The sequence below is a fragment of the Zootoca vivipara genome, chromosome 4 (genome assembly GCF_963506605.1).
Source record: "Zootoca vivipara chromosome 4, rZooViv1.1, whole genome shotgun sequence".
NCBI classification, from domain to species: domain Eukaryota; kingdom Metazoa; phylum Chordata; class Lepidosauria; order Squamata; family Lacertidae; genus Zootoca; species Zootoca vivipara.
In genome coordinates this window covers 47,524,431-47,549,026 of record NC_083279.1, presented here as the reverse complement: position 1 = coordinate 47,549,026, position 24,596 = coordinate 47,524,431, and the positions used below count along the sequence as shown (strand labels likewise).

General features: G+C 42.5%; 2 protein-coding genes and 1 long non-coding RNA gene across 14 annotated transcripts in view; 1 reads left to right on the top strand and 2 right to left on the bottom strand.

Moving 5' to 3' along the window:
* The window catches only part of LOC118085214 (cystathionine beta-synthase-like), a 42,094-nt gene extending 38,117 nt beyond the window's left edge, over window positions 1-3,977 (bottom strand). Inside the window, exons 1-2 of one of the 2 annotated variants that reach the window (XM_060273547.1) lie at window positions 3,378-3,977; window positions 1,987-2,268 (exon numbers count right to left, since the gene is read on the bottom strand). The gene's annotated coding sequence lies outside the window, so the exon portion shown is untranslated. The remainder of the gene's footprint in view (window positions 1-1,986; window positions 2,269-3,377) is intronic. The other variant, XM_035115592.2, reaches the window with a different exon arrangement.
* A 112-nt stretch (window positions 3,978-4,089) lies between these two features.
* Window positions 4,090-19,027, top strand: LOC132591992 (uncharacterized). The gene is made up of 3 exons (XR_009557473.1): window positions 4,090-4,340; window positions 17,605-18,115; window positions 18,320-19,027. It is a non-coding gene; the product is annotated as an uncharacterized LOC132591992 (long non-coding RNA).
* The window catches only part of LOC118085215 (cystathionine beta-synthase-like protein), a 39,788-nt gene continuing 24,322 nt past the window's right edge, over window positions 9,131-24,596 (bottom strand). For 6 of the 11 annotated variants that reach the window (XM_035115595.2, XM_035115601.2, XM_035115594.2 and 3 more), the window contains exons 10-18: window positions 24,013-24,097; window positions 22,436-22,541; window positions 21,421-21,498; window positions 19,272-19,406; window positions 17,656-17,764; window positions 15,209-15,244; window positions 12,192-12,276; window positions 12,041-12,082; window positions 9,131-10,758 (exon numbers count right to left, since the gene is read on the bottom strand). In XM_035115595.2, the coding sequence (XP_034971486.1) occupies window positions 10,649-10,758; window positions 12,041-12,082; window positions 12,192-12,276; window positions 15,209-15,244; window positions 17,656-17,764; window positions 19,272-19,406; window positions 21,421-21,498; window positions 22,436-22,541; window positions 24,013-24,097 (786 nt within the window). In that variant the 3' untranslated portion in view covers window positions 9,131-10,648. The remainder of the gene's footprint in view (window positions 10,759-12,040; window positions 12,083-12,191; window positions 12,277-15,208; window positions 15,245-17,655; window positions 17,765-19,271; window positions 19,407-21,420; window positions 21,499-22,435; window positions 22,542-24,012; window positions 24,098-24,596) is intronic. The other 5 variants (XM_035115603.2, XM_035115598.2, XM_035115605.2 and 2 more) reach the window with 3 other exon arrangements.

Genomic DNA, 24,596 nt, shown 5'->3' with positions numbered 1-24,596 from the left:
TGCACAACTGCTATGGTGTGCTTAAGGACAAATGTAGTTTGGAAGGTGAGTCAATTTGTGCAAGTTTGTAATTGTTCACATTGCAATTGGTAACTCACAACTAAGCAATTTGTGCAAGTTTGTAATTGTTCACATTGCAATTGGTAACTCACAACTAAGCACATGGCGACCTATTGAACGAACTGGCCATCTATTCCCATCTAACCTGCAGTGGGGAGCAAATAACCAGCCACTAGGAAAGTCTTCCACAGTCTCGCCTCTACCAAATAGGTATGGGCAAAACTGTCCATTTCTGATTCCCTCCATTTCTCACTATTTCCCATTTTAAGTTCAGTTCACCACATTTCCACATCAGCTTGTAATTCTTTTTGTAATACAAAAACTCCTTATAAAAATTTATCAGGCTCAGGCTTGTAGTGTGAATTTATCCTAACGTACACAAGTTTGTACGCCATTTCCCCTAATGTGCTCATTTTTGCAAAAGAATTTTTCGTAATATAATGGATTATTGCATGCTATCGTCACTAATATGTGCATTTTTATGAACATTTGGCTTCGGTACGTGCATTTTTGTACAACTTACAAAAAATGTAAACCTCACCCCCCTTAAAAAAAAGTTATTTGGAACAAGTTAAAAATAAGTGTGAGGTCCTTCTCTCTTAAGGTTTTTGTTTCTTGTAGTGAAACAAGGCAGTGTACTGCATTAAAAAGGCAAACCAAAGGGTCTTGGGACAGCTATGAGCTACATACGCCACACAGTTTTCTCAGTTTTACCACTATCTTAAGATAAGTTTTGGCCTCCCTGATTCTTTCTCTGAGTTATCTGTCTGGGAGACGCTGCCACCTTCTACTTTCAAAGAATGCTTTCCCCATACTTACCAGAGAAGATCCACTAAATTTCCTTGTAGCACAAATTTGTTCCCAGGAAGAATTGGACAGTTTTGTACACTATATATAGTTTGTTGCTCTTTGTATACTTCCTCAATGGAAATATTTTTGAAGTAAAATTAAATAACACTTCATTTTTAAAATATGCATTGGCACTTGATATCTGATGGCTGCCATGTTTGGGCTGAGCTGCCTAAATAAATTGATAAATTTGCTTGTGGCATCTTGCAATGACAACTATTTAAAATAAGCAGCCTGTCTCCCTCAGACAACTGGTTTTGTTAGCTGGTTTCTATACAGCATGCATACTTTCCCCATGTTTGTAATGGTTTGGTTGTTTTAAGTGACTCTTGTGTTTTGCAGAATTTGTCTATCGTTTCCTACGTTTAGATCATAGCTGTCAAGTTTTCCCTTTTCTCCCGAGGAAGCCTATTCAGCGTAAGGGAATTTCCCTTAAAAAAAGGGAGAACTTGACAGCTATGGTTTAGATATTTAAGCTACAGAAAAAATCCATGTGCAAACACACAATGCAATTTCTTCATAGCAAAGAGTAAAATGATAAGAAATCACAAGGTGGAGGTGATGGAAAGAGTGCTATATTATATTAACAGATATGGAAGACACTTGGAAGGCATTCGTTTAAAGATTCAAATAGTTTCACAGGAGGCCTTTGTTAATGTTTAAGTAGCTTTAGAGGTAATAAACTGATTATTTTTATTATAGGGATACAGTTATGTGATAACAACTTGGAGGGGCAATAATTTTTCTTTATTTTCTGCAGAAATTTCCCCAAGTTATATCAAATAAAATAATAAAGAAGGGTTTAGCATAATAAAGGGGATTTGCCAAAGTTTTCTAGTTTCCTTATCTAGTAGTCCTAATATGAAAATCCTGAAACTTCTAGATTCTTTTTCAGTAACTTGCCTAAAAATGCTCATTTTGCAATCTCATCCACCTCTTCAAATGTCAGATAATCAGTAAACATCGATCAAGCAAGGGGAAAAAAAATGCCACAGACATAAGTGAATCAACACAAATGATACCAAATCCATTAAAAGGGTGAACCTAAGCACTGAGCTATCAGAAAGGAGGACTCACCTGTCTGTCAGCTTGCTTGCTTGCTGTGAGTGCCTCTTAATGCTTTAACTGCTCAGTTATATCTGTGTCTATGATCCAGGAAGCTGATAAGCCTCCTTAGAACACTGCTCAAAGGACAGTGATTGGCTCCTCTTGACCCACATCTGTTTATTTGTATTCAAAGTACAATTACACTCCAGGTAGCACTGAGGATCAAGCTGCAAGTGGGATATGAATATTTTTCCATCACTCGTTCTCATACCTAAGTTCAGTCAATCTTGATCGCAAGAGAACACAAAAGTTCTAGAAGAGAAAGAATCCATACTGCTTTACTCAGCAGACCCTGTTTGCCTGTTTCTCTCCCTGACATTTTTAAATACGTAGTCATAAAGTAAGCCATGGCAGGGTTTTTAAGCATTTGAGAAATATTAGACATACCCCGAAAATAAGCCATACTTCCGCGCCGCGGAAACCAACCCCCACAGGCACCTCCACTCACAGAGTCACTCCATGCGGCCGGCACTGCAGGAGCACGATCAGCTGTGAAGCGGCGCTCCAAGAGCTCCGCTTAACAGCTGATCACGCTCCCGCCTTGCTGGCTGCATCCCCGCGCTCCGCCTTCTCATCCACCGCCATCCCTGCCGCTTTCGTGCTTGCTGCCACCGCTGGGCTCACTGCTTCTTCCTTGCCTGGCCCGGCCAAGGAGCTTGGAGCGCCCTGCAGCGGTGGGCGGAGCACCTGAGCCAGTGGCCTCCGCCTGGCCCGGCCAAGGATGCATGCCGCCCCGCCACCCGGAACTGGTGGCTGCTGCAGCGCCGAGCACTCAAGAGAGCCCAGCAGCGCCTTGAGCCAGCGCCCTGAGCCATAAAAACCGTACTGGTAATAAAAAAATAATACAGCCCACCAAAAGTAAGCCACCCTGTGTTTTTTTGAGGGAAAAAAGTTATAATACGGTGTCTTAAAAAGGGGGAAGCACGGTATTTCTAGAAAAAGAAGTGCTGGAGCTCACCTTGTTCTCTTATAACAGCAACAGTGCCCACCTGAGAGGTGACAGAACTGAGTTCCAGCTGAAAAAAAGCCCCGTGTAGAACCATCTCTGTTCAAGTGAATGTGATTCAGATAACATGAGAAGCAACCAAGACTAGCCAATTTCTGTTGACTTTTAAAAGGTAGCTCCTTGGTAGTGGTCTCTAACCTGTTTACTGCGCATTCATCCTGAAGGGTTAACCCTAAAAATTGTGTAGAGGCTATACAGCATCATGGATTCAAATTGCAGGAAAGGAGATTCCAATTAAACATTGGAAAGAACTTTCTGACATTGAGAGCAGACTACTATGGAAGGTGGTTGACTGACTCTCCTTCAGTGGAGGCTTTTTAAACAGATTCTGTCACGGATTCTTTAGCTGTGATACCTGCGTTGTGGGGTTGGGCTAGATGACCCTTGGGGTTCCTTCCAACTTTGCAGCTCTATGAGTTTATGTATAAGTGGCTTGTCTCCCATGTAGTCTTTGGGTCCTGGTCCCACCAGCTGCTGCCATGTAGCCCCTCCTTTCCAACCGTTGCAAGACGTCTGGTAATTTTCCAGAGTTCTGCTATCTTATGCATGTCTACTCAAAGGTAAGCTTCCCTTGGTTGAATCCTGTATCTTCAAGATGCCCCTTCCCTCGCCCCAGCCATAACAAAGCAGTACAACCTCAGCATTTGGTCCTTTGGATAATTTCTTGCGTGTGTTACACAAGCAGCAAAATGCAGCGCCAAGAGGCAATCCTGGATTTGCACCTTGAAGGGTGCTTTTAAAATAGTTTGGAAATGGCTGTTCTCGTTTTGGATCCGTCAGCTTTCTTGGTAGAAACTGGTGGCTGGCTAATGTAGAAAATTAATCCAGGGGAGCTGTGAGCAAAGTCACTTCTGCACGAAGCAGAGATAAGCTTAAGTATTAGTAGCTGGCTTTCTTAACCAGAAAACTAACCACAGGGGACACAAAAGCAGAATGTTTGCAAACAAAGTTGTGCTGGGAGAGTTGAGAAGGCCAGAATCATTGCTCCGGGGGGGGGGGGGCGGCGCAAGTGAAGTATTGGGGGTGGCATGATGGGGTAGGGGAGGGGAGGCCATGTAGCCCCTCCTTTCCACCAGAATAACAGGAACCTACAGCATACTGTGAAGATGATAAAAGTGTTATTGTACTTCTTCACACAGCACACTGTTAAACTGTGGAACTCACTTCCACAGGAGGCAGTGATGTGGACTGACCAAGATGACTTTAAAAGAGAGGGCTGTTGATTGCTACTATCCATTCCACTTTATGTCAGTGGAAGTATGTCTAAAGAAAGTATCTGGGGCGTGGAGTTCATCGGTTCATAGACACCTTCCACAAGGTATTTTTATGCATAACCGTAAAAATTGTGTTGTAAAGTTATATAATCCTTATCTTCCTTTTACATAACAAACTAGCTGTAAAATGCAAACAGCCCGGAATTGATGCCAAGGGAGAAGCAAGAGTATGAGAATATAACTAGCATGTCATTTAACATTTGCAATCTCGTTGTTGTTTCTGTTCGCTGGAGGGTTGGGTGTGTTCAGAACTTCCACTGGCATCAAAGCTGCCGGAAAGAAAACTAACTGTTGGGGTGTTTCGTGCATTGGAACACTCCTCCCCAACTTTAAGTCCCTCAATATTTAAGTCCCATCATCTTTGACTATTGGCCACGCGGGCTAGAGCTGATGGTGACTGTAATCCTGCAACATCTGGCTACCCAAGTCTTGGGAAGGCTGCATTATGAACAGGACAGCCGCCTCTTTCTGGCAAGCTTCTGAGGCCTTTAACAAGCAGGCAGAAACTCCTTATAGGGAATTGCTGGGGTGGCAAAGCTTCACCTGTTGCATTTTGGCCTATTCTCCAAGGCACAGAGCCTCTGCCAGGAGACATGGGGACAACCTGAATTTAAAAAGTTTGGTAAGGATCACCTCTCAAGAACAGAGAAGACAGAATGTAAGGCTACTTCAAGGATGTCTGCATTAGGCCACCTAGAGCTCGTTCCTTGAAAACACACACAACCAGTTCTAACCCATTACAGGACACTGATCTGTTTTCGTCATTGTGTATACTGGCTTGCCTCCCAAGTAGTCTAATGAAAATTATAACCATTTTCCTTCTCAATATAGTCTGTTCCTCCGCCAAATAGCCTTTTTTCCCTAATGTCAACCTGAACTTCATTTTCTTGCAATTCCCACCCATGGGCTTTAGTCCTGCCCAGTGAAGCAACAAATCTTCTGCATCTTTAACAACCCTTCAGATATCAGAGGACCGCTGTCCTGTCTCCCCTTGATCTTCTCTTCTCCACACTAAATATATCCAGCTCTTTCAACTGTTCCACATAGGACTTGATTTCCAGACCATGCTAGTCATCCACTTCTGGACACCTTAGTTTGTCAAAACCCTTCACAAAATACGGCATTTAGAAGTAAGAACAGTACTTTGCATGTGGCCTGAGCCATTCAATATAGAGTGATGCTGATAATGTAACTTAAGACAGAATAAGAAATACCACTCAGCACAATTGGCATATCACACAGAGTGTGGGAACAGTGGGCGGAAACAGACAATATACAGTAACACTGTAGGCTGTTAGAAGGCTGCTACTCAAACACTTGTAAGCTAATGAGCAAGAAGGGCAACTTTTCAGATTTGTTGTGACGATAATGCCACCTATTTCTTTTAATAAGAATGGGAGCTTTGGATACTGCCTGGAAGTTCTGTTTAGTCTCATGGCTAATAATGATCACATTTTATGCCTGTGAATTTTTACTACCCCTTTTGCTGTCTTATTCTAGATTAGATCCATAGATGGGCTCTGGGTGGACTTTTTGCACATGCCCCGTGTAATTGCAGCTTTCCTTTTGATTCTTCAAGGCTCTTAGACCATAAGCCATAAAACTACAGTTAATGTACAGATTAGAGTCCAAGGGCACACTCACAAATGCACACACACTGCTATACTCTGTGCACTTAACCACCTTGATAAGCTTCGAAGCCTGGTAGGCTGATATATAGTGTTCTGAATTTGTGGGTGCCTGATCTCTCCAATCTGTGGATCTAGCAAATGTTAGAATTTAATCAAGGTTTGGGGTGTTAAGACAGGCACCAGACCCCTCTAATCCTTGGATCCAGCAAGTGTTAAAATCTAATCAAGTTAAGGTAGCTTACAGTGAGGTGATACCCTGGGTGGTATACCATTAAGGGGGCTAAAAGTGTAATTACGTTTTATTATCTGTTTATGATTGTGTGTGTTTTAATGCCTTTTCTAACTTGTCTGTTAATTTTCTACAAGGAACTGTATTTTGCTGTCTGTTTGTACATCCGGTGACAGATGTCTTGGTTGTTAGGAGTTTGTGGGTGCCAGGCCCCTCCAAACCCTGGATCTAGCAAATGTTAAAATCCAATCAAGCCAAGCTAGCTTCCTCTGAGGTGATAATGTGCCATAAGGGGGGATTAAGTGTCTCTGTAGGAGATGGCGAATGGGTGGGGCTCCTCCCTCAACTCCCAGATAGTGAGGACAAAAACCAGAGTTGAGGAGTGATGTGACCTAGAAGCAAAGCAGCAGGCAGAGAGCCATGCCAGATCTTTCTGTCATGGCTATGAGATGAACATGACTATTTTGGTTTGCTCCTCCATCATAGGCTCAGGTTGTATATATGCATAAATAAATTATATGTCCTAAAGACATTGTAGTCTCCACTGTGCCTCACTTCCAAAAGAAAACATGAACTCTGTGTAAGTGCCTGAGATCTCGCAGTTTTGGAGATTGAGGTGGCGTGCAACAATATACCGGTATATCCCACAGCATGGGGAGCTCCTTGAAGGCATCAGCTGACTTGCTAGGTGGTATGGTGGCAGCAGCAGCAGGAGAATCCTCACAGGCTCTTGGGAAAATCTTGTGGGGGGGGCAGAATAGCGCTTCACTTTTAAAAGAATCGCGCCCTTCCTCTTTTCCTCATACAGATAAAACTTTCCCAGCAACTGTGCCACAAATATAGGTAGGTGGTTGTTGTTTTGAAAAAGCTTGCCATATTAATCATTGTGGCATTCAGTTACAAAATTTACCGTAAATATATTTTTCTCCATTAATTGCACCTCTATTGAAAGGACTCCTGGTGATTTTGGGAAAGACTTGTAATCTTTTAAAACTTTGTCTCCTCAGACAACCCAGCAATTGAAAGGTAAAGACACAGAACTATTTTTCTAAGAGGATATTTATTACTTATGAAGGTAATGCTGTGGACTGAAGTCCTCTATTTATCTACAGAACAAGTACAGCACAGAACACACTGTGCTCAACTTAACCCTATTGTTTCGCCTACACCCAATAGGGTGAATGAGGGCAGCCTCATTTTTAATCAGTCAGCTGATGCGCTGACTGATTTAAAAAAGGCCCCACCTGGCCCCAACTCTATCCAACTAAACCCTATTTTCCTAAATAGGAAAGGATAAACCAACCATTTTAACATCTCAGTGCACCTAAGAGAGGGAGGGGGCAGAATGTAGATCAGGGTCTGCTGGTCGATACCTGGTGAATTTTCAGCAATCAGCAAAGGGTTACCGAGTCGGCTGTCTTAACGAAAGAAATAAACTTGGCTGCTCACCTAAACTAGGCTGCTGCAAAAGTTAATCAGGAGTGGATTTACACGTGAAAGGACCTTAAGTCCAGTTGTTGTTTAGTCGTTTCCGACTCTTCGTGACCCCATGGACCATAGCACGCCAGGCACTCCTGTCTTGCACTGCCTCCCACAGTTTGGTCAAACTCATGTTCGTAGCTTCGAGAACACTGTCCAACCATCTCGTCTTCTGTCATCCCCTTCTCCTAGTGCCCTCAATCTTTCCCAACATCAGGGTCTTTTCCAAGGATTCTTCTCTTCTCATGAGGTGGCCAAAGTATTGGAGCCTCAGCTTCACGATCTGTCCTTCCAGTGAGCACTCAGGGCTGATTTCCTTCAGAATGGATAGGTTTGATCTTCTTGCAGTCCATGGGACTCTCAAGAGTCTCCTCCAGCACCATAATTCAAAAGCATCAATTCTTCGGCGATCAGCCTTCTTTATGGTCCAGCTCTCACTTCCATACATCACTACTGGGAAAACCATAGCTTTAACTATACAGACCTTTGTAGGCAAGGTGATGTCTCTGCTTTTTAAGATGCTGTCTAGATTTGTCATTGCTTTTCTCCCAAGAAGCAGGCATCTTTTAATTTTGTGACTGCTGTCACCATCTGCAGTGATCAAGGAGCCCAAGAAAGTAAAATCTCTCACTGCCTCCATTTCTTCCCCTTCTATTTGCCAGGAGGTGATGGGACCAGTGGCCATGATCTTGGTTTTTCTGATGTTGAGCTTCAGACCATATTTTGCGCTCTCCTCTTTCACCCTCATTAAAAGGTTCTTTAATTCCTCCTCACTTTCTGCCATCAAGGTTGTGTCATCTGCATATCTGAGGTTGTTGATATTTCTTCTGGCAATTAAATCCAGTACTGAAAACTAATTCCTAGGTCAGGGGTCAGCAACCTTTTTCAGCCGTGGGCCAGTCCACCATCCCTCAGACCTTGTGATGGGCTGGACTGTGTTTTTTTGGGGGGGGGGGAATTAACGAATTCCTATGCCACCCAGAGATGCATTTTAAATAAAAGCACACATTCTACTCATGTAAAAACACACTGATTCCCTGCCAAAGACAGAGGCAATACCGCATGTACCTCTGTCAATCCCACCAGATTCAGGGCTCCAGGATCAATTTCTAAAGACTTGGACTAATTTAATTTTAAAAAAGAAACACCCACAGTAATGTACTCCTAACTTGGTAGGCCAGACATTGCTACAACCAGTATTATAACCGCACATGCAAGAATTAGCTACCATTTCAGATTTCATGTATATGGGTATATGGATATTGCTTTCTGGATACCCAACCCTGCTTGTTGTTAAAGACTCCAGCACAAACCAGACACAGGGCCTGGTTGAAGTTTGTGCCAGACTGGTGCCACGATCTCTTACACTGCTGCTGACCAGTTGGAGAATAGGGATCCATGCATCCCTGCCCCTCAACAAAGGATCACTGTCAGAAGTACTTCAAAGACAAGAAAATAAATGATGATAACGATAATAACAAACTATGCAGTCTAGTTAGTTTGTCAGAAATGAAATCATTTTTATTTAGCTTTTTTGGAACAAAACTTTTAGAAACATATGGATTTGCTTTTTTTATAATGCTGAAATGCTAATGCATGCTGATTACAATACTGAACAAAATAATGGACAACGGGTATTTCATCTGCTATAAACAGGACCAAACTGAATTTACACTAAGAAAGCATCTAGGGGTAAGTTTTATATATAAATCCGAGTTTTCTACATGGAACCAATGTTCTTATGCACACTTCACTGAATGTTTGATTGCAACAAGAGGGTTTTCTGACATAAAACACAAGTATAGATAGAACTGCAAAAACAAAACAAAACAAATCACAGTATCGGTATCATGCTTCTTAAAAATTTCCGGTGAAAATTAGTGGAAGTCGCAGAAGGGAAAATGACATCAATTCAATTAAACAAATTCACCTGAGTAAATGAAGAGCCAAATGTGTTTCCAGTATCCCCCATAAAGACTAAGGGGTGTGACATGAAACACCCCAAACCAAACATAACACAACATTAGCTTACTCATGTGCAAAGTAGAACGGAAGCTGGCGTAAAGCAACACAATATAACAAATGTAGACATACTTCTAGCTAAGAATCATCATTAAGACATTCCATGAAAGATTAGGGCATTTGTTAAACTTTCTTTGGCCTACACAGGGTGGAAATTCCTGAATATTTTTGGTGTTCAATAGTCTATTAACCAAATTGGCCAAGGTTAGGTTAATGGAAATAAAAACTCTCCATATTACACCTGGCAGAGTCAATGGAGAATTTAGAGTTCTTTGATGTTGCTGCTGTACATCTGTTTACCTTACCAGCAACGTGCAGACAATAATCCAGACTGTAAATTGGCAAGACAAGGAGATAATCTGCAGTGTGGCTGAAAAAACATTGTACCCACTTACAAGTGAAAAAGCAGTGTTGAAGAGGATATCAAACATCTAGTAAGGGAGAACTGAAGGCCTGGATGTTATTTTGTGTGTTTTCAGTACAGAAGACAGGAGCCTCGGCACCTAGCAGGTTGTAATGTGAATAAGATGCCTAAGGTTGAACCTAGGCCTCCCAAGCCTGCAACACTATTGAGGAAGAGTTTGAAGGTACATTGCACTCATGAAAGCAGGAACGGTGTGCTTTGGGGAGAACCCCATGTGGCCACTATCAGAGTCATTAACGGTTTTGGTCACCCCAGCCATTATTGCTAGTTCCTCAGTTCTGGGTTCTCCAGCTCAGCTGTATCATAGCAAAAGAGAACCAATCTTTGTGGAGGAGACAGCCTCTCACTGAACAGCAGCGATCCTGATGACTACTATAAATTCAGATTGGATTACTTTTTCAGTGTGCTCCTTAACATACTGGAAGTTATGACTGCATTAGTGGTTCCACTAATGATGCTTGGTTTATTTGGTTAGATTTGTCTTAACAAAAACAGGAAGAAGAAGAAAAAGATACTTAAAACCCTAAAAGCTACTGAAGCAGCTGCCACCAATGGTGCTTCTTGAAATTAGGTTGCCTTTCTTCGTCGTTCCTGGGCAGTCACAAAGTTGAGTAAGTCGATTGCTGTGACGACACCAAAGACCATTTGCTTTTTGCTGGATTGGCCATTGCTGTGATCTATAGAGAGGAGAAGAACACGACAAGGCACGAGTTGAGGAACCAAACCCTAACATACACAATTTTCAAACTACTACTTGTGTCTGAAGGCATGAATATCTTCTCTTGCGCTGTACTGTATATGTTTTGGTTATTGAAAATATATGTACTTTTCCTCTATAAACCGAATTAAAAAATAAAAAGCAACCGAAATTAAAGTATAGTAGGTAGGCAGATCCTAGCTTGCCACTGACACGAGGCATTCTCAAGTACAAGGGAAGAAGATGGCTTCCTTCCTTCTTCTGCTCCTGGTAACTGGTCCTGCCTATGCCGTTGGCACTGCAGTGTTAGCACTCAGTTAAAGCCAATATGGTGTCAGTGCACCAAACAACAGGCATTTTTGAGGAAGCAAAAGAAGAATATGGGATTGCTACCACCTCCTAAGGGCAATTTGCCTGACCCTGTTATCTTAACCCCAACCCAATGTTCTACACAAAGAGCACTAAGCAAGGAGCATTTCATAGGTAAATGGAGCAAGGCACTGTAGCATTTGCCTTGCATGAAGTGTATTTTTTAGTTGTTGAGACACCAGCCTTTCTGCTTATTCCATAGCATATTTTTAAAGCTTTTTATGTCAACAGAGGCATAGATACTCATGTCTAACCATCGTGTTTGCTCACTTTCACTCAGAAATAAATCCTACTAAATTCAATGGGGCCTAGTCCTAGGTAAGTAGAGTTAGGCCTCCAAGCCTGTCATCTTCGAACTAAGTCCTTCAGAGCACAAACACCAGAGGCGTCCCTGGATAGAGCCGCTGTGCTCTGCCTAAGTCCTAGTTCAAATGCAGGAGTTTCATAGTTGAAGTCCTCTGTCTCCTTGCACCTCAGTTAAAATAAAAATTGTGAAGGACAATACAGTGGAAGGCAGCAGAAGCGCCAACACCATGACAGAATGCGGTGGGACCAGAATGTCTGGACCACTTTCCCCTGCCTACATTCACCAACTAAGGCACCAACAGACCACAGGCTCTGTTGGAGAAAGGCAACCCAAATCACAAGAGGATGACTCCAGCAGGTGAGAAATTGTTGATTTTCACCTCAGGGAAGATTGCAACTAAGTTAGCAATGCAACAGGCATATGAGACTGGATTCTGCAAACACTTACTCGTATCATGAGACATTGTACTCTCGGACACACACCAAAGAAATTGGAGGTCAGGGTAGGTATGTATTGGGTACTTCCCCTGTCTAACCCAGAACTGGCATAGTGAGAATCTTAGCCACTAGCATAGCTTATTTCTTACCCTCATATGTGTGGAGAAAATCCTGTGGCTCCTTCATGTGCCCTATATAAGACACAGAAGATTCTCACTGCCATTAACTGCTATTATATGCTATATAGCCAACAGGGAGTATGGCAGAGACAGTAGGATTCATGACAGGTCTTCTACTTACACTGAATCTGTTCGTGCACCACCAGAGCAAAATGATCAATTTCCAAAATATGGGAGAGCTTCCCCAAGTTGTCCTGCAGACGAATCTGCAAAGAGAAACAGACTTTAAAAGCAATTGCATATAGCCTTACAAGTTTTGATAGATAACATACCTGTCAAGTTCCTTCTTGAAAAATAAGGGATCAGACCGGAAGTAGCAGACCGGAAGTAGCGCTGCCGCCATTTTGGAACTGGGTAGAGCATGCTCAGTAGGGACTTTTGATGCTGCTTTGCCCAGTTCCAAAATGGCCGTCGCACCAGAAGTCGCGCTGCAGCCATTTTGGAACTGGGCAGAGCAGCATCAAAAGTCGCTTCCGAGCATGCTCCGCCCAGTTCCAAAATGGCCGTCGCGCCAGAATATAAACCGGGGAAAAACCAAAAAAATCTGTTTTTTCGGCTGGGAGCAGCCAGAAAAATGGGGGTTTCCTGGGGAATACGGGAGACTTGGCAGCTATGATAGATAAGCACCCCACTCCCAGTGCTTTTCCAACAAGCTTTTGAAAGTAGTATTTGTGTCGTGATATGGCAGTTATCGTATGAATCTTTATTTTTCATCATGTTAAATGTTGGCGTTTTAAAGAGAAGTGGAATGAAAGAAAAAAGAGTCTGTAGAGCATGGTAATTTTAAAACCCCATGAGAGCCACGTGTTCTCTCTGCTTAAAGCACAGCAACTGCAAGTTCAGAAACACACACCTTTACTAGTGGTTTATTTTCCAATTCTGGCAATAAGAGCTGGAAGGAGGTGATTTGGGACAAAATACGAGGTGTGAGAAAAACTATAAAAGCCAACCAGTAGAAACAAAGTGCAAGTCCATATTCCAGAACTGAATTTCCCCACAGGGATATTGCTTTTCATTCCTAGCAATATAGGCCAGAAAAACAATGAATACCCAGGCCACTTAAGTAAAGTCTAGATGGCCAAGTATCGCAGACGCTGCAGTAGCAGATATCTCACTTTGACAGGGAGTTGGGCTTCAGGAGTTGTGATATAAATGCACTGCTATTGACGTGAGCTGTGGGAAAACAGAAAATACTATGGCTCCTGTACTATCAATCAAAAGAAACCTGCAGAATGAAAAAGGCACTATCTACGCTGCCTGTATTTTGTGGCCAACATCCAAATGGGCCCTTCCACAAGCCGGAGGAACCTTCAGCATATGAAAGCATTGCTTTACACCAGAGATGGGGAACCTGTGGCTGACAACGCCCATCATCCTTGACCATTGGCCATAATGGTGGCAGCAGGTGGGAGCTGCCAATCAAAACATCTGGAGGGCCACAGTCTCCCCATCCCAGCTTTTCACCAAGCTTTAAGCTTAGAGCACCATGTGAGAAAAGTGAACACATTGTTCCACTTGAGCAAGAGCTTGTGCAATCTCTTGTGCCGCAAAACCTATCACAGAAGCACACAAACTCCTGTGCAAGCTTTTCTGGAAGGTCACTAGCAGGCATTTCCCTTCCACTTACAGTTCTTTGGAGCCAACTCATTATAACTGTGAACCTGTGAAACACAACTGAGATCAGTTCAGTCCTCAAAATAAGGCTGCTCAGGTACAACAGGAGAAGAGGACAGGAGGCTGTGGTACTTTTCTTCAGTCTCACATAATAGAAACTAGGGACTTAATCGCTGTAGTCTATAAAGCTGGCAATTTTATCCACACCAACATGGCTCAAAATGTCCTCCGAAACACTCTTAACATAGCTGCCAAGTTATCCCTTTTTTAAAGGGATTTTCCCTTATGCTGAATAGGCTTCCTCGCGAGAAAAGGAAAAACTTGGCAGCTATGTCTTAAGCACACAAAATCTACATTTTCTGCCCATCATCATTATTGTCCTAGATTCTAGGCTTGTGAGTGAAGAATGCTGGTACTTGTCAATTCAGTAGGAAATAAGGTTTTGAAGTCTAAGGGAGGGAAGCCGACAGAGCATGAATAAAGGCACTAAGCACAACAGCGCTGTGTTTTAATTCAGTTGCTTTCAATTTATACTCGCAGGAGCCTTCCTGCACTTTTTAATCACCAATACCATTATGGCAATCAATCATGGTCTATGCTTACAAAGGTCCATCAGGATTTCGTAACTTTTAATGTAATATAATGCTATAAATTTAGGAGGAATTGTATCTTAACATAATGGAAAGACCCTTTTCTTGGTTTACTGGAGCAACTCAGTCTCCCAGTCAAACCAACCGAATCAACTGTAAGCATACCCAATAATTTTCTTCTATAATAATAAGGCTGTTCAAGATTTTCTCTTTCAGTGACAAAACATCTAAAGTAGATTGACAGAGTCTATGGTTCAAAATTATGTTAGCAATCTTTTAAAAAGGAATAAAATTATTAGTGGTAATGTTGGTTAGAGTGAAGGAGTTGTATGAAGGAGGGACACTCCAGGCAACAATATTTGAGCACACAGAAGAAAGGAAGACAGTCCCCAGAAATTGTCACTAAAGAACCAGGAACTACAGCCAGGGCTGGGTATACTTTGTACTTTCTAAAAAGTAACAGTACAGATTAAAATTCTGTGCCAGGATAATCAACATTCCATGTTAAGGCAAAAATTCTGCAACCTGAATAAATTATGCAAATTATGTAACATCTGCTTATTTTGCCAAGTTTGTATGGCACAAGGGCAGAATGTCCACAGCCCTGGCTTTAGCCATGAAAAGGAATAAACAATACAGGGTTTGAATTTTTTTTTTATCCAGAGGCAAACAGCATACATCTTTAAACCCAGTTGCATTCTTCTCCCCCAATCCCGCAACCTGGGGATGAATATGTGACTGCAGAAGCAGCTGGCCTCCAGTCCAAAAGGGCTATTTTCTCCCAGCGTCAGAAGCTCTCTTTTTTAGTGTGGTAGCTGACTGCAGACAGCTTATGTGATCCTGCTATTTGCCACTAGGCAACATGGGCCCCTCCACCGTAAGTACACCAGCTACACTTAAGAGAGAAGAGAAGCTAAGTTGCTTAATTACGCACCAGGTTATATATTTTGCACGATGATTCAATTGATAGCTAAGGAAGAAATTAAATTCATTTAATGTGATCATGAAGCATTAGTAGAAAACATGAAGTGATTAGGTGAAGTGTTACATTTTAGCCTCAGAATTTTAACAATTAGAAAATATATTTGCCAAAGCATTAGTTTGATGCGAAGTAGAAGTGTCTCTTTTAAGGTACACATTGGTTTGTAAGTTCCCTTAGGTTTCAAGTAGGTCTCAAGGAACTTAGTGGAGACCAGCTTCTGAGAAGATTTGCTTAGGATTGTGACAAGCTGCAAAGTGCAGCTCTTCCAGTTATGTGCATCTGCAGGATATTTTTCAGGGTGAGGCAAAGTAAAAAAAAAACAGATTCAAGAGCAGTTTCTCACAATTTTTTTTTTGAGAATTGTGCTGGCACCACTTGCCTCTCATCTCAGCTGCTACAAATGCTTTTCACAAAAATAAAAGCTCAGAATCCGAGGGTTACGGTGGGCTGCCCCCCATGAATGTCCATGCTTCCTATTTAGAGAATTTAATAGTCAGAACATTTCACTGACAATGACAAAAGTAACTACAATACTGCCACTAGTTTAACTGGATTTACGCCCGCGCCCCCAGTAAACGTGCACAAGATTGCAGCTGCAGTTTCACAGAGTATGTAGTTGTCTATTTCAGTTGTGTGCTGCAAACAAGCTTTTAACGGTAATGTTACCCAAAGTGTTGCATCTTGGTTTTACTTTGCCACAGTTTGCATTTGCCTCCAAACAAGGCTCTGTGGATCCAGCCATCCTAACACTGTTCATGAAACAGCTGCCAAAATCCTGCAGAAAACTATTGTGCCTGCAAAAAAATTACAACACCAGATGCCAAGAGTCTCATTGTCCACCGGGAAGACTCAAAGGCTTGAGACCAAAATCAAAATAGGACTAACATACCCTCCAACTGTCCCTATTTATCAGTGTTGTGTTAAAATATTACTACCATGAATTGCTAGGCATGTTTGCCCCTCTTCAGGGTTCAGTCATTTCCCCCAGGCCTGTACAGTCGTACCTTGGAAGTCGAACAGAATCCGTTCTGGAAGTCCGTTTGACTTCCAAAATGTTCTGAAACCAAAGTGTGGCTTCTGATTCCAAAGAACGTCCGCAAACTGGAACACTCACTTCCGGGTTTGTGGCGTTCAGGAGCCAAAACGCCTGAGTGCCAAGGCATTCAGGATCCAAGGTACAACTGTACAGTATAGGCTTAATTGTTTGACTTGGGGTGGGGTAAATGTATCCCGACTCTAGTACACCAGCTGCTGTGTGTCTTACCTTTTTATCAGGTTTTTTTTAATGTAGGTTTTTTAAAAATCTTTCTACTCTGTTAGGAGATCCCTAGTTCCCTCACAGAGTGACAATTCCCAGTTCCCTGGGAAGAGGGAATGACTGTTAAACCACTCTGGGAATTGTAGCTCTGTGAGGGGAATGGAAGTCTCCTAACAACTCTCAACATCCTTAAACTACAGTCATACCTTGGTTCTCAAATGCCTTGGCACTCGTACATTTTGGCTCCCAAATGCTGCAAACCCCGAATTGTGTGTTCTGGTTTACGAACGTTTTTTGGAAGCCGAATGTCTGACATGGCTTCCGACTGAGTGCAGGAAGCTCCTGCAGCCAATCGGAAGCTGCACCTTGGCTTTTGAACATTTTTGGAAGTCAAACAGACTTCTGGAATGGATTACATTCAATAAGCAAGGTATGGCTGTATAGTTTCCAAATTGCTTTGGGGGAAGCTATGACTGTTTAAAGTGGGATGTATGGTGCTTTAACTGTATAGTACAGATGGAGTCTGTTAAGAACATACGAAGAGCTCTTCTGGATCAGGCCAATGGCCATCTACTCCAACACCCTGTTCTCACATTGGCCAAGCAGATGCCTGTGGGAAGCCTGCAAGCAGGGCCTGGAGGCCACAACACTCTTCCCAGCTCTGATTTCCAGCAAATGATATTCAGGGACAGACATACAAATTGCCCCTGGTTTTCACAAATAGGTAAAAAAAATTAAAAACATGAAACATTTAAATGCATGTGTTGTCTCACAAAATAGGCATATCCAGATTTTGTAAGCGGTGTGCATACGTACAATATCGTGTACACAGGAGTTGATCAGTATATGTCACCTTGTTCGCATGTAATGTTCAAAGAGTGCACAGCAGTTGAGCTGTGTTCACTTTTTCACACCAGCCCTTGCAAGCGTGTAGAGACCGCCTGTGCCTGTGTGGTCAGTGTAACATGTGAACAACCCTACAGCAAAACAGTATCTAAAACCGTGTGTAACTGTGTATAATTTCCTTAATGTGCATCATACATTTTAGTCAAACGACCTCCCCCTTGTCAAAAACCTCTTTTTCCCCCAGCAATGGTGCGGTTCACGGAAAGGAACGAGAGACACCAGAAGACTTTGATACCTTTTTGAACTGCTTGTAGATTACTTTGCTGACTTGGTCTGATGGCTGCACTTTACCAGCAAGCAGTGAAGAAAGCATGTTGCCGAGGGTAACCATTCCCAAAATCAATCTGAAAACAAGAAGGTATCAGACAGAGTTTTCTACTGGGTGAGTTGTGGGTTCTTTCCTTTTTTTATCAGTTTAATGTTTTAGGCCAATATTGACAGAATCCATCTCAATTTGAATTCAGGGGTGCGTGCAGAATCCTTAGGAGTAAAACCACAGGTTCTATTTAATAGCATCCCAACACCATTTTCTTTATAAACTTCTGGAGGAAGGAGTTTAAGTTTGGAGAACTGGCATGGAAGGGATGAGGAACTTCCCTTGCTTACCGTTTCCCCTTTCCCAATTGCTCCCCTTCCAAAAAAAAGTGTGCTATAAACCTTTAAGAGGAATAATAATTAATAATAATACACTGCAGGTATGAGCACCACAGTATAGAACAGGCATCCCCAAACTTTGGCCCTCCAGATGTTTTGGACTACAATTCCCATCATCCCTGACCACTGGTCCTGTTAGCTAGGGATCATGGGAGTTGTAGGCCAAAACATCTGGAGGGCCACAGTTTGGGGATGCCTGGTATAGAATATTATAATAGTAATAATACGGTAATAATACATTGCAGGAATGTGTACCACAGTATAGATTATTATAATTATTATCTTATTGTCATTTTATTATTATTAAATATGAGTCATTTTTCCATTTATGTACAACACTCAGAGCAACTTGCTTTGCTGGATTTTCTTGCAAAGCTATATGCTTAGACAAAGACTTATGATGAACCAGTTATAAACAGTTCCTAACACAGTTGCTTTTGGATAACATAAAAAGCCTTGTTGCTATAAAACAAAGTTCAAAGATGATGTGTCTTTCTCAGTCTGTATAATTTGGATAAAATTGTGTGTTAGAGAAAGTTGGCCTTTCTTTTGCCTGCACTGCCTTTATTGCAAATGACGCTGAGTCACAGAATAAACCTCGTTTAGCTACCGTTTGTTAACTGGGATGAACTTTTGGGAGTGAACATCCTGCCTGCATTGCAACTTGTCCCTGTCTGACCCACCTGCAATGCTGACCATCCCACTGGCCTATTTCAGACCTGGTGACTTCAGGACTAAGATGCAATTTAGGCTCAGTTAATTATTTTATGGGTCATTTGAAGCAGATGACTCTGGCCCTCAAAAGGTAATAAACCATACCATGATTTTAAGAGAAGATTTTTAAAAGCCACTCCTGTGACGGAAGTGACAATCAAAAATCTTTGTTGATGTCCTATATAGCACAGGGATAGAAAAACAAAAGAGAAGGTGGGAGGTTTCACTCCAAATTAGTCTCTAATCAGGGGCCTGGTCATTCATCCAACTAATTTCAGGAGACTTTTTGTACCAGGGTATTTATCTGGTGAGCAAAATGTAGGCGAAGGCTCATAGTTGAAAATTCAGAGAAGCAAACTAGATGGGATCATGAAACAGGGTGGGTGAAACAAAATGGCAGGAATGACTATGTGTGTGCACCCAGATACTAAATATACATTTAGAAACTGGGTATACTTGGAAGGAAGGAAAATCTACACATACCCAGATTCATCAACAACAGGTACTTGGTCAAATCCCTTTTCTCTGAGTATTTCAATGGTCTTTTCACAGGTAACGCTTGGTAATACTGTCAGGGGAGCAGAGAGACACAATTCCTGAACTTTCAAGTGCCACCACCTAGGAAAATAAACAAAACAAATATAAAATCACTCTCCACCCAGGATTTTACACAAGCAATTCAAGGGCCAAGAAACAGTTGCATCTTAGTAGTTTGTATCTTAATGTTAGCTTTTCCTGAAAACGCTAATGGAGCCAATTACTGTATTTAAGTGCCCTCTGTCCTACTAACAGAAAAGGTTGTTCAGGGTATTCCGGAGCACGTGCTTGTCTTTAGGATGGATTGCTGTTTAGAGCATGCAACTTTCAGCATTCCTGTTGACTGGCCATGCTGGCTGGGGTAACCTTTCACCATACGATGTATTTTGGCTTAAATGAGACTGTATGGATGCTCAGAGTCAGGACAAATAGTAAAAAAAAACAAAAAAAAACCCTCCCTATTTGAAAAGAGTTAACCATCAACATTTTAAGGAGTCATGTGCCACCTGAATGACTAAGAGGTTTTTTAAAAAAAAAATTACACAAGCTCTTGTGATTATAGTCTACCTGTATTAAGACCCACAAAGAATTATCCTCAGTTATCAATGTGTATGTGTGTATACACACACACACACACACACACACACACACACACACACACACAGTGTGGCACCTCCGGTGGCAGACAGGATCCGTTCTGGAGGTCCGGTCAGATCCCAAGGTTTCCGCAACCAGAGGACCGCTTCTGCGCATGCACGACAAAACCGGTAAAATGCTTCCGGGTTTGCCGCCCGCACATCCTGAAGTTTACGTAACCAGACGGTTACGTAAACGGAGATAGGACTGTATGAATATACACAGGTGGACATAGTGAAAAAGAGAAATGGAAGTAGCAACCATGAAATGCAAAAAGGACAGTCTGTGACAATCCTATGCAGTTTAAGCAAAGTGACCATTCACAACAGCAGTAGCTGACAATAACACAGCCATCCTACCACAAGAATAAAATCTGGATTATTGGGTTATCACAAACTACTGCTGTTGTGAAGGGTCACTCTGTGTGTCTTAAGCCTGACTTAGAATTTCCACAGCCTGTACTCTTCACAGTTGCTGTGTGCCTCTCTCTCACACACACCCCTGCCAACAGTGGTTAGCACTTCATGGATTTGATAAAGTGGGGCTGAGTCCATGAAAGCTTATGCCACAATAAACCCGTTGGCCTATATGGTGCCAAAAGCACCCTTTTTTGCTTGCAACAGATTAACATGGCCATTCCTCTGGAAATAAAAACCTGATGCCTAGTCTAGTACAGCTGGAATTTTATCTTCAACATGAACATATCTCCAGAGCCTAGAGAGGGTCTGTGTGGACAATATGAGTTGTAATGTTACTGCATCTTGGAGACCTGGGTTCACACTTCGCCAAGTCATTGACTTTCTCTTCAATTTCACTTCCTCCATGCATAATCATCACAACAGAAGTAGAGGAAAAATAAGAGAATTTAAGAAAAGAAGAAGAGGAGGAGTTTGGATTTGATATCCTGCTTTATCCTCCTACCCTAAGGAGTCTCAAAGTGGCTAATAATCTCCTTTCCCTTCCTCCCCCACAACAAACACTCTGTGAGATGAGTGGGGCTGAGAGACTTCAGAGAAGTGTGACTAGCCCAAGGTCACCCAGCAGCTGCATGTGGAGGAGCATGGAATCGAACCCGGTTCACCAGATTACGAGTCTACTGCTCTTAACCACTACACCACACTGGTAAGAAATGTACCCTTAATTTCCCCCAACAATGATTTGCAAATGGATTATACCAGAACTAGTACCCAATAATGACTGCCCTACAAACTCCCTAGTTAAAGCTGAGTAATGCCAACAAGGCACTAGGATGCCATTTTAATATTTATGACTGAGGTGGAGGTAGATGTTTGCAGGGGGAGGGGCAGATAACTTCAACTAACAGCAGCAATTATCCAAAGCAACATTAATTCTGGACATATTTATGAAGTTAGCTTGCATAGACTTATCAATATTAGAAAAAAATATTTTAACTTAAGGGTGGGTTTTTACTAAGCCTTCACAGGCATGGTCACCTCACCAGGGCTTGTTAATAATGTCATCTTCTTCTTTCATGAAGCCTTTTTGGGTCATCCATTTGTCATTCAAAAACTTGGACCTGGAAGCAATCAAGAAACGAAACAAGTCACAAGTAGCAATTTAGGTTATACCTGCCTTAAAAGCAAATAAGCTGTAAAGGATGACACAGCGTAACATTTCATGCTTGCACGTAGAATAAACAGCTCTCTTTTAATACACTTGGTTCTCAGTGAGACAGTTGTAAAAGTCTGCATAAGGAGAATATAACCAGGCTGGCTCACCCACAGGTCAAACTGGCCTGTGAGACAGGCGCCAGTCCTGCAAGGGAGAAGTCAACATGGCTGGGCTAGGGCATGAAAGTGGCAGTAGGATGGGTGAAAAACTGGCAGAGGGGGGCAAGTCCAGACTCAAGTCACTGAACAGTGACAGTCTCTCAGAGTGAGTGAGCTTGAGGTGGGAGGGCAGCACAGGGGCAATGGCAGCGAGTGTGAGAGGGTAGGCCTCATCTGAGATGCCATAACTTCAAGTGCCCATCCTCTGTTATCTCCCGCTTGGACTACTGCAATGCTCTCTACGTGGGGCTACCTTTGAAGGCGACCTGGAAACCACAATTAATCCAGAATGCGGCAGCGAGACTGGCGATTGGGAGTGGCCACCGAGACCATATAACACCGGTCCTGAAAGACCTGCATTGGCTCCCAGTATGTTTCTGAGCAGAGTTCAAAGTGTTGGTGCTGACCTTTAAAGCCCTAAATGGCCTCGGCCCAGTATTCCTGAAGAAGCGTCTCCACCCCCCATCGTTCAGCCCGGACACTGAAGTCCAGCACCGAGGGCCTTCTGGCGGTTCCCTCTCTGCGAGAAGTGAGGTTACAGGGAACCAGGCAGAGGGCCTTCTCGATGCTGCTGCCACCATCACATTCAGAGGTGCAATGCCAAAAGGGCAGTGCTAGTCATGCAGGCAGGGTCCCCTACCTCACAGTCAGCGTCAGGAACAGAGAAATAATACACCTACTTACATGTAGTTCCTGACAGAATCCGGAAGGATGACGACACAGCGCTGGCCTTCTTTCAGCTCTTTGGCAGCCTTGACGGCAACAGACATAGCACTGCCTGAGCTGCCACCTGGCAGAAGACAAGAGGACGCCATTAAAACGGCATGGAAACCATTTTGGAAATGCAGGTGTAAAAGGAGACAAAGAACGGTGGGAGATCCTGCGGTCCTAGTAACTTGATCATTCAAACAAAGTATCCATTATCATCATCTCATCAATTTTCACAAAAAAGTTGTCTCAAAGTGACTTACAATTCGTAAAATACATACAGCACAACAAGTATTCAAACAACAGCAGAGGTGCCCCAAAGTGCTCATCCATCAATAACTGTAAAAAGGACATATCCCTACTCGCCCCAGGATAAGATGAGCATCATTAAATAGTGAGCCACTATCTCACAACTTGTACCCAGAAATGCATTAGAAATTCAATCTTGTTAAATGGTGTTATGGAGTAATTTTAAAAGGTTGGCCAAAAAAAAATCAGCACCTTGGAGCTGACTTTTCTAACTCAATCTTTTCCCTTTCCTCTCAAGATTGCCTTTCTGTTACTGCCATATTATAACCAAGACTGGCATGTGTATAGGGTTGCCAGACTCAATAGAGGACAGGACTTCTGTGCCTTTAATTGCCCTGCTCTCTTTTGAGTCTGGAAACCTTAGAGAGAAACCAGCAGACCCTTTGTTTAATTTCCAAGCAAAGGGTCTGCTGGTTTCTCTTTAAGGTTTCCAGACTCAAAAGAGAGCAGGACAATTAAAGGCACAGAAGTCCTGTCCTCTATTGAGTCTGGCAACCCTACATGTGTATCATACAGTCAACAGCCATGTCGGAGGGAAGAAAACAACCCAAGCAATCATTTCCTCATTCTTTCTGTTCAGAAAAGCTTGGTGTTCTGCAAGAGCCAGCAAAGAGCAGCAAAGACTCATTCCTTTCATGGAACTGTTCAGCTGGAACCGCCAAGCGATGGAGGTTATAATGCATAATTTTGTGTATGTTAAGATTGTGATGATTTTAGCATAAACCCTTTGACAAAGCTCTGTGGAGTATTGAGAGATGATTCTTTGACAGTGTGTAGTTGTTTGATCTTTGTTTCAAATAAAATTTTTAGAACAAATAAAGGGCTCTATAACTAGAGCTGCCTTTATTGTGTGCTGAAACCAAGAAGCAACTACAGGTACAGTTGCAGGTGCTTAATTGGATATATATTCTAAAAGAAGTGACATTGTCTTCTAATGTCTGAAAACAGGTGCCTTCTGTGCCAACTTGTGAATGCCTGCAGAAAACTTTTCTATTCTGCCAGGCCTATGCAGGTAATTAAGAATACGCCCCTCACAACGGTCTACTGCTGTTTTTATTTATTTTCTCAAAAGCTACCAAACGTGGTGCTTTACAGTACTCATATACCAGTGATCAACTAATGTGACAAAAAAGGAAAAAATATGACTTGGTCTCAAAAGCAAAGAGGTTCCTTCTCAACTGTTACTGTCACCTTGAGTACTGAATTACCCACAAATACAAATATACCCCTCAGAAAGCACTTACCACACAGCAACCCTTCATCTCTGATTAACATGCGCGCACAGGCAAAAGATTCTTCATCATTACACTTGTACCATTTGTCCACCAGCTGGAAGAAAGGGTGAGGAAACAAAAACAACATGAAGCCTTGAACCGGCCTCCGCACTTGGGCCCTTAAGTCGATACTAAGCAGGCCAAGAAATTCAGTGTGGGAGAGAAGACATGGATTCTAGCGGCAGATTCTTGGGTCCACTGCCACAAATTTGGGAGAAGTCTGGAAACTGTCTTCCTGCTGCCCACATCCCCTCGATCTCCTCAGTCTCCTGTTTCAACTGCTGTGCTGTATTAATGGGATTGTTTTATTGTGCATTTCAATGGTGGATGTTTATATTTAATTCTTGACATCTTCGGGTACAGCTACTAAACACTCCTGCCCAAAAACCCCGGAGAGCAGCAATTGCCAGTGTAGACAATATTGAACTAGATAGACCAAAGGTCTGATTCAGCAGAAGGCAGCCGACTACATCCACAGATTTTCTACTGCTCAATGGGGGGGGGGGGAATTAGGCACATTTGCATATGCATTTCTGAGCTCCATTATTTGCTCT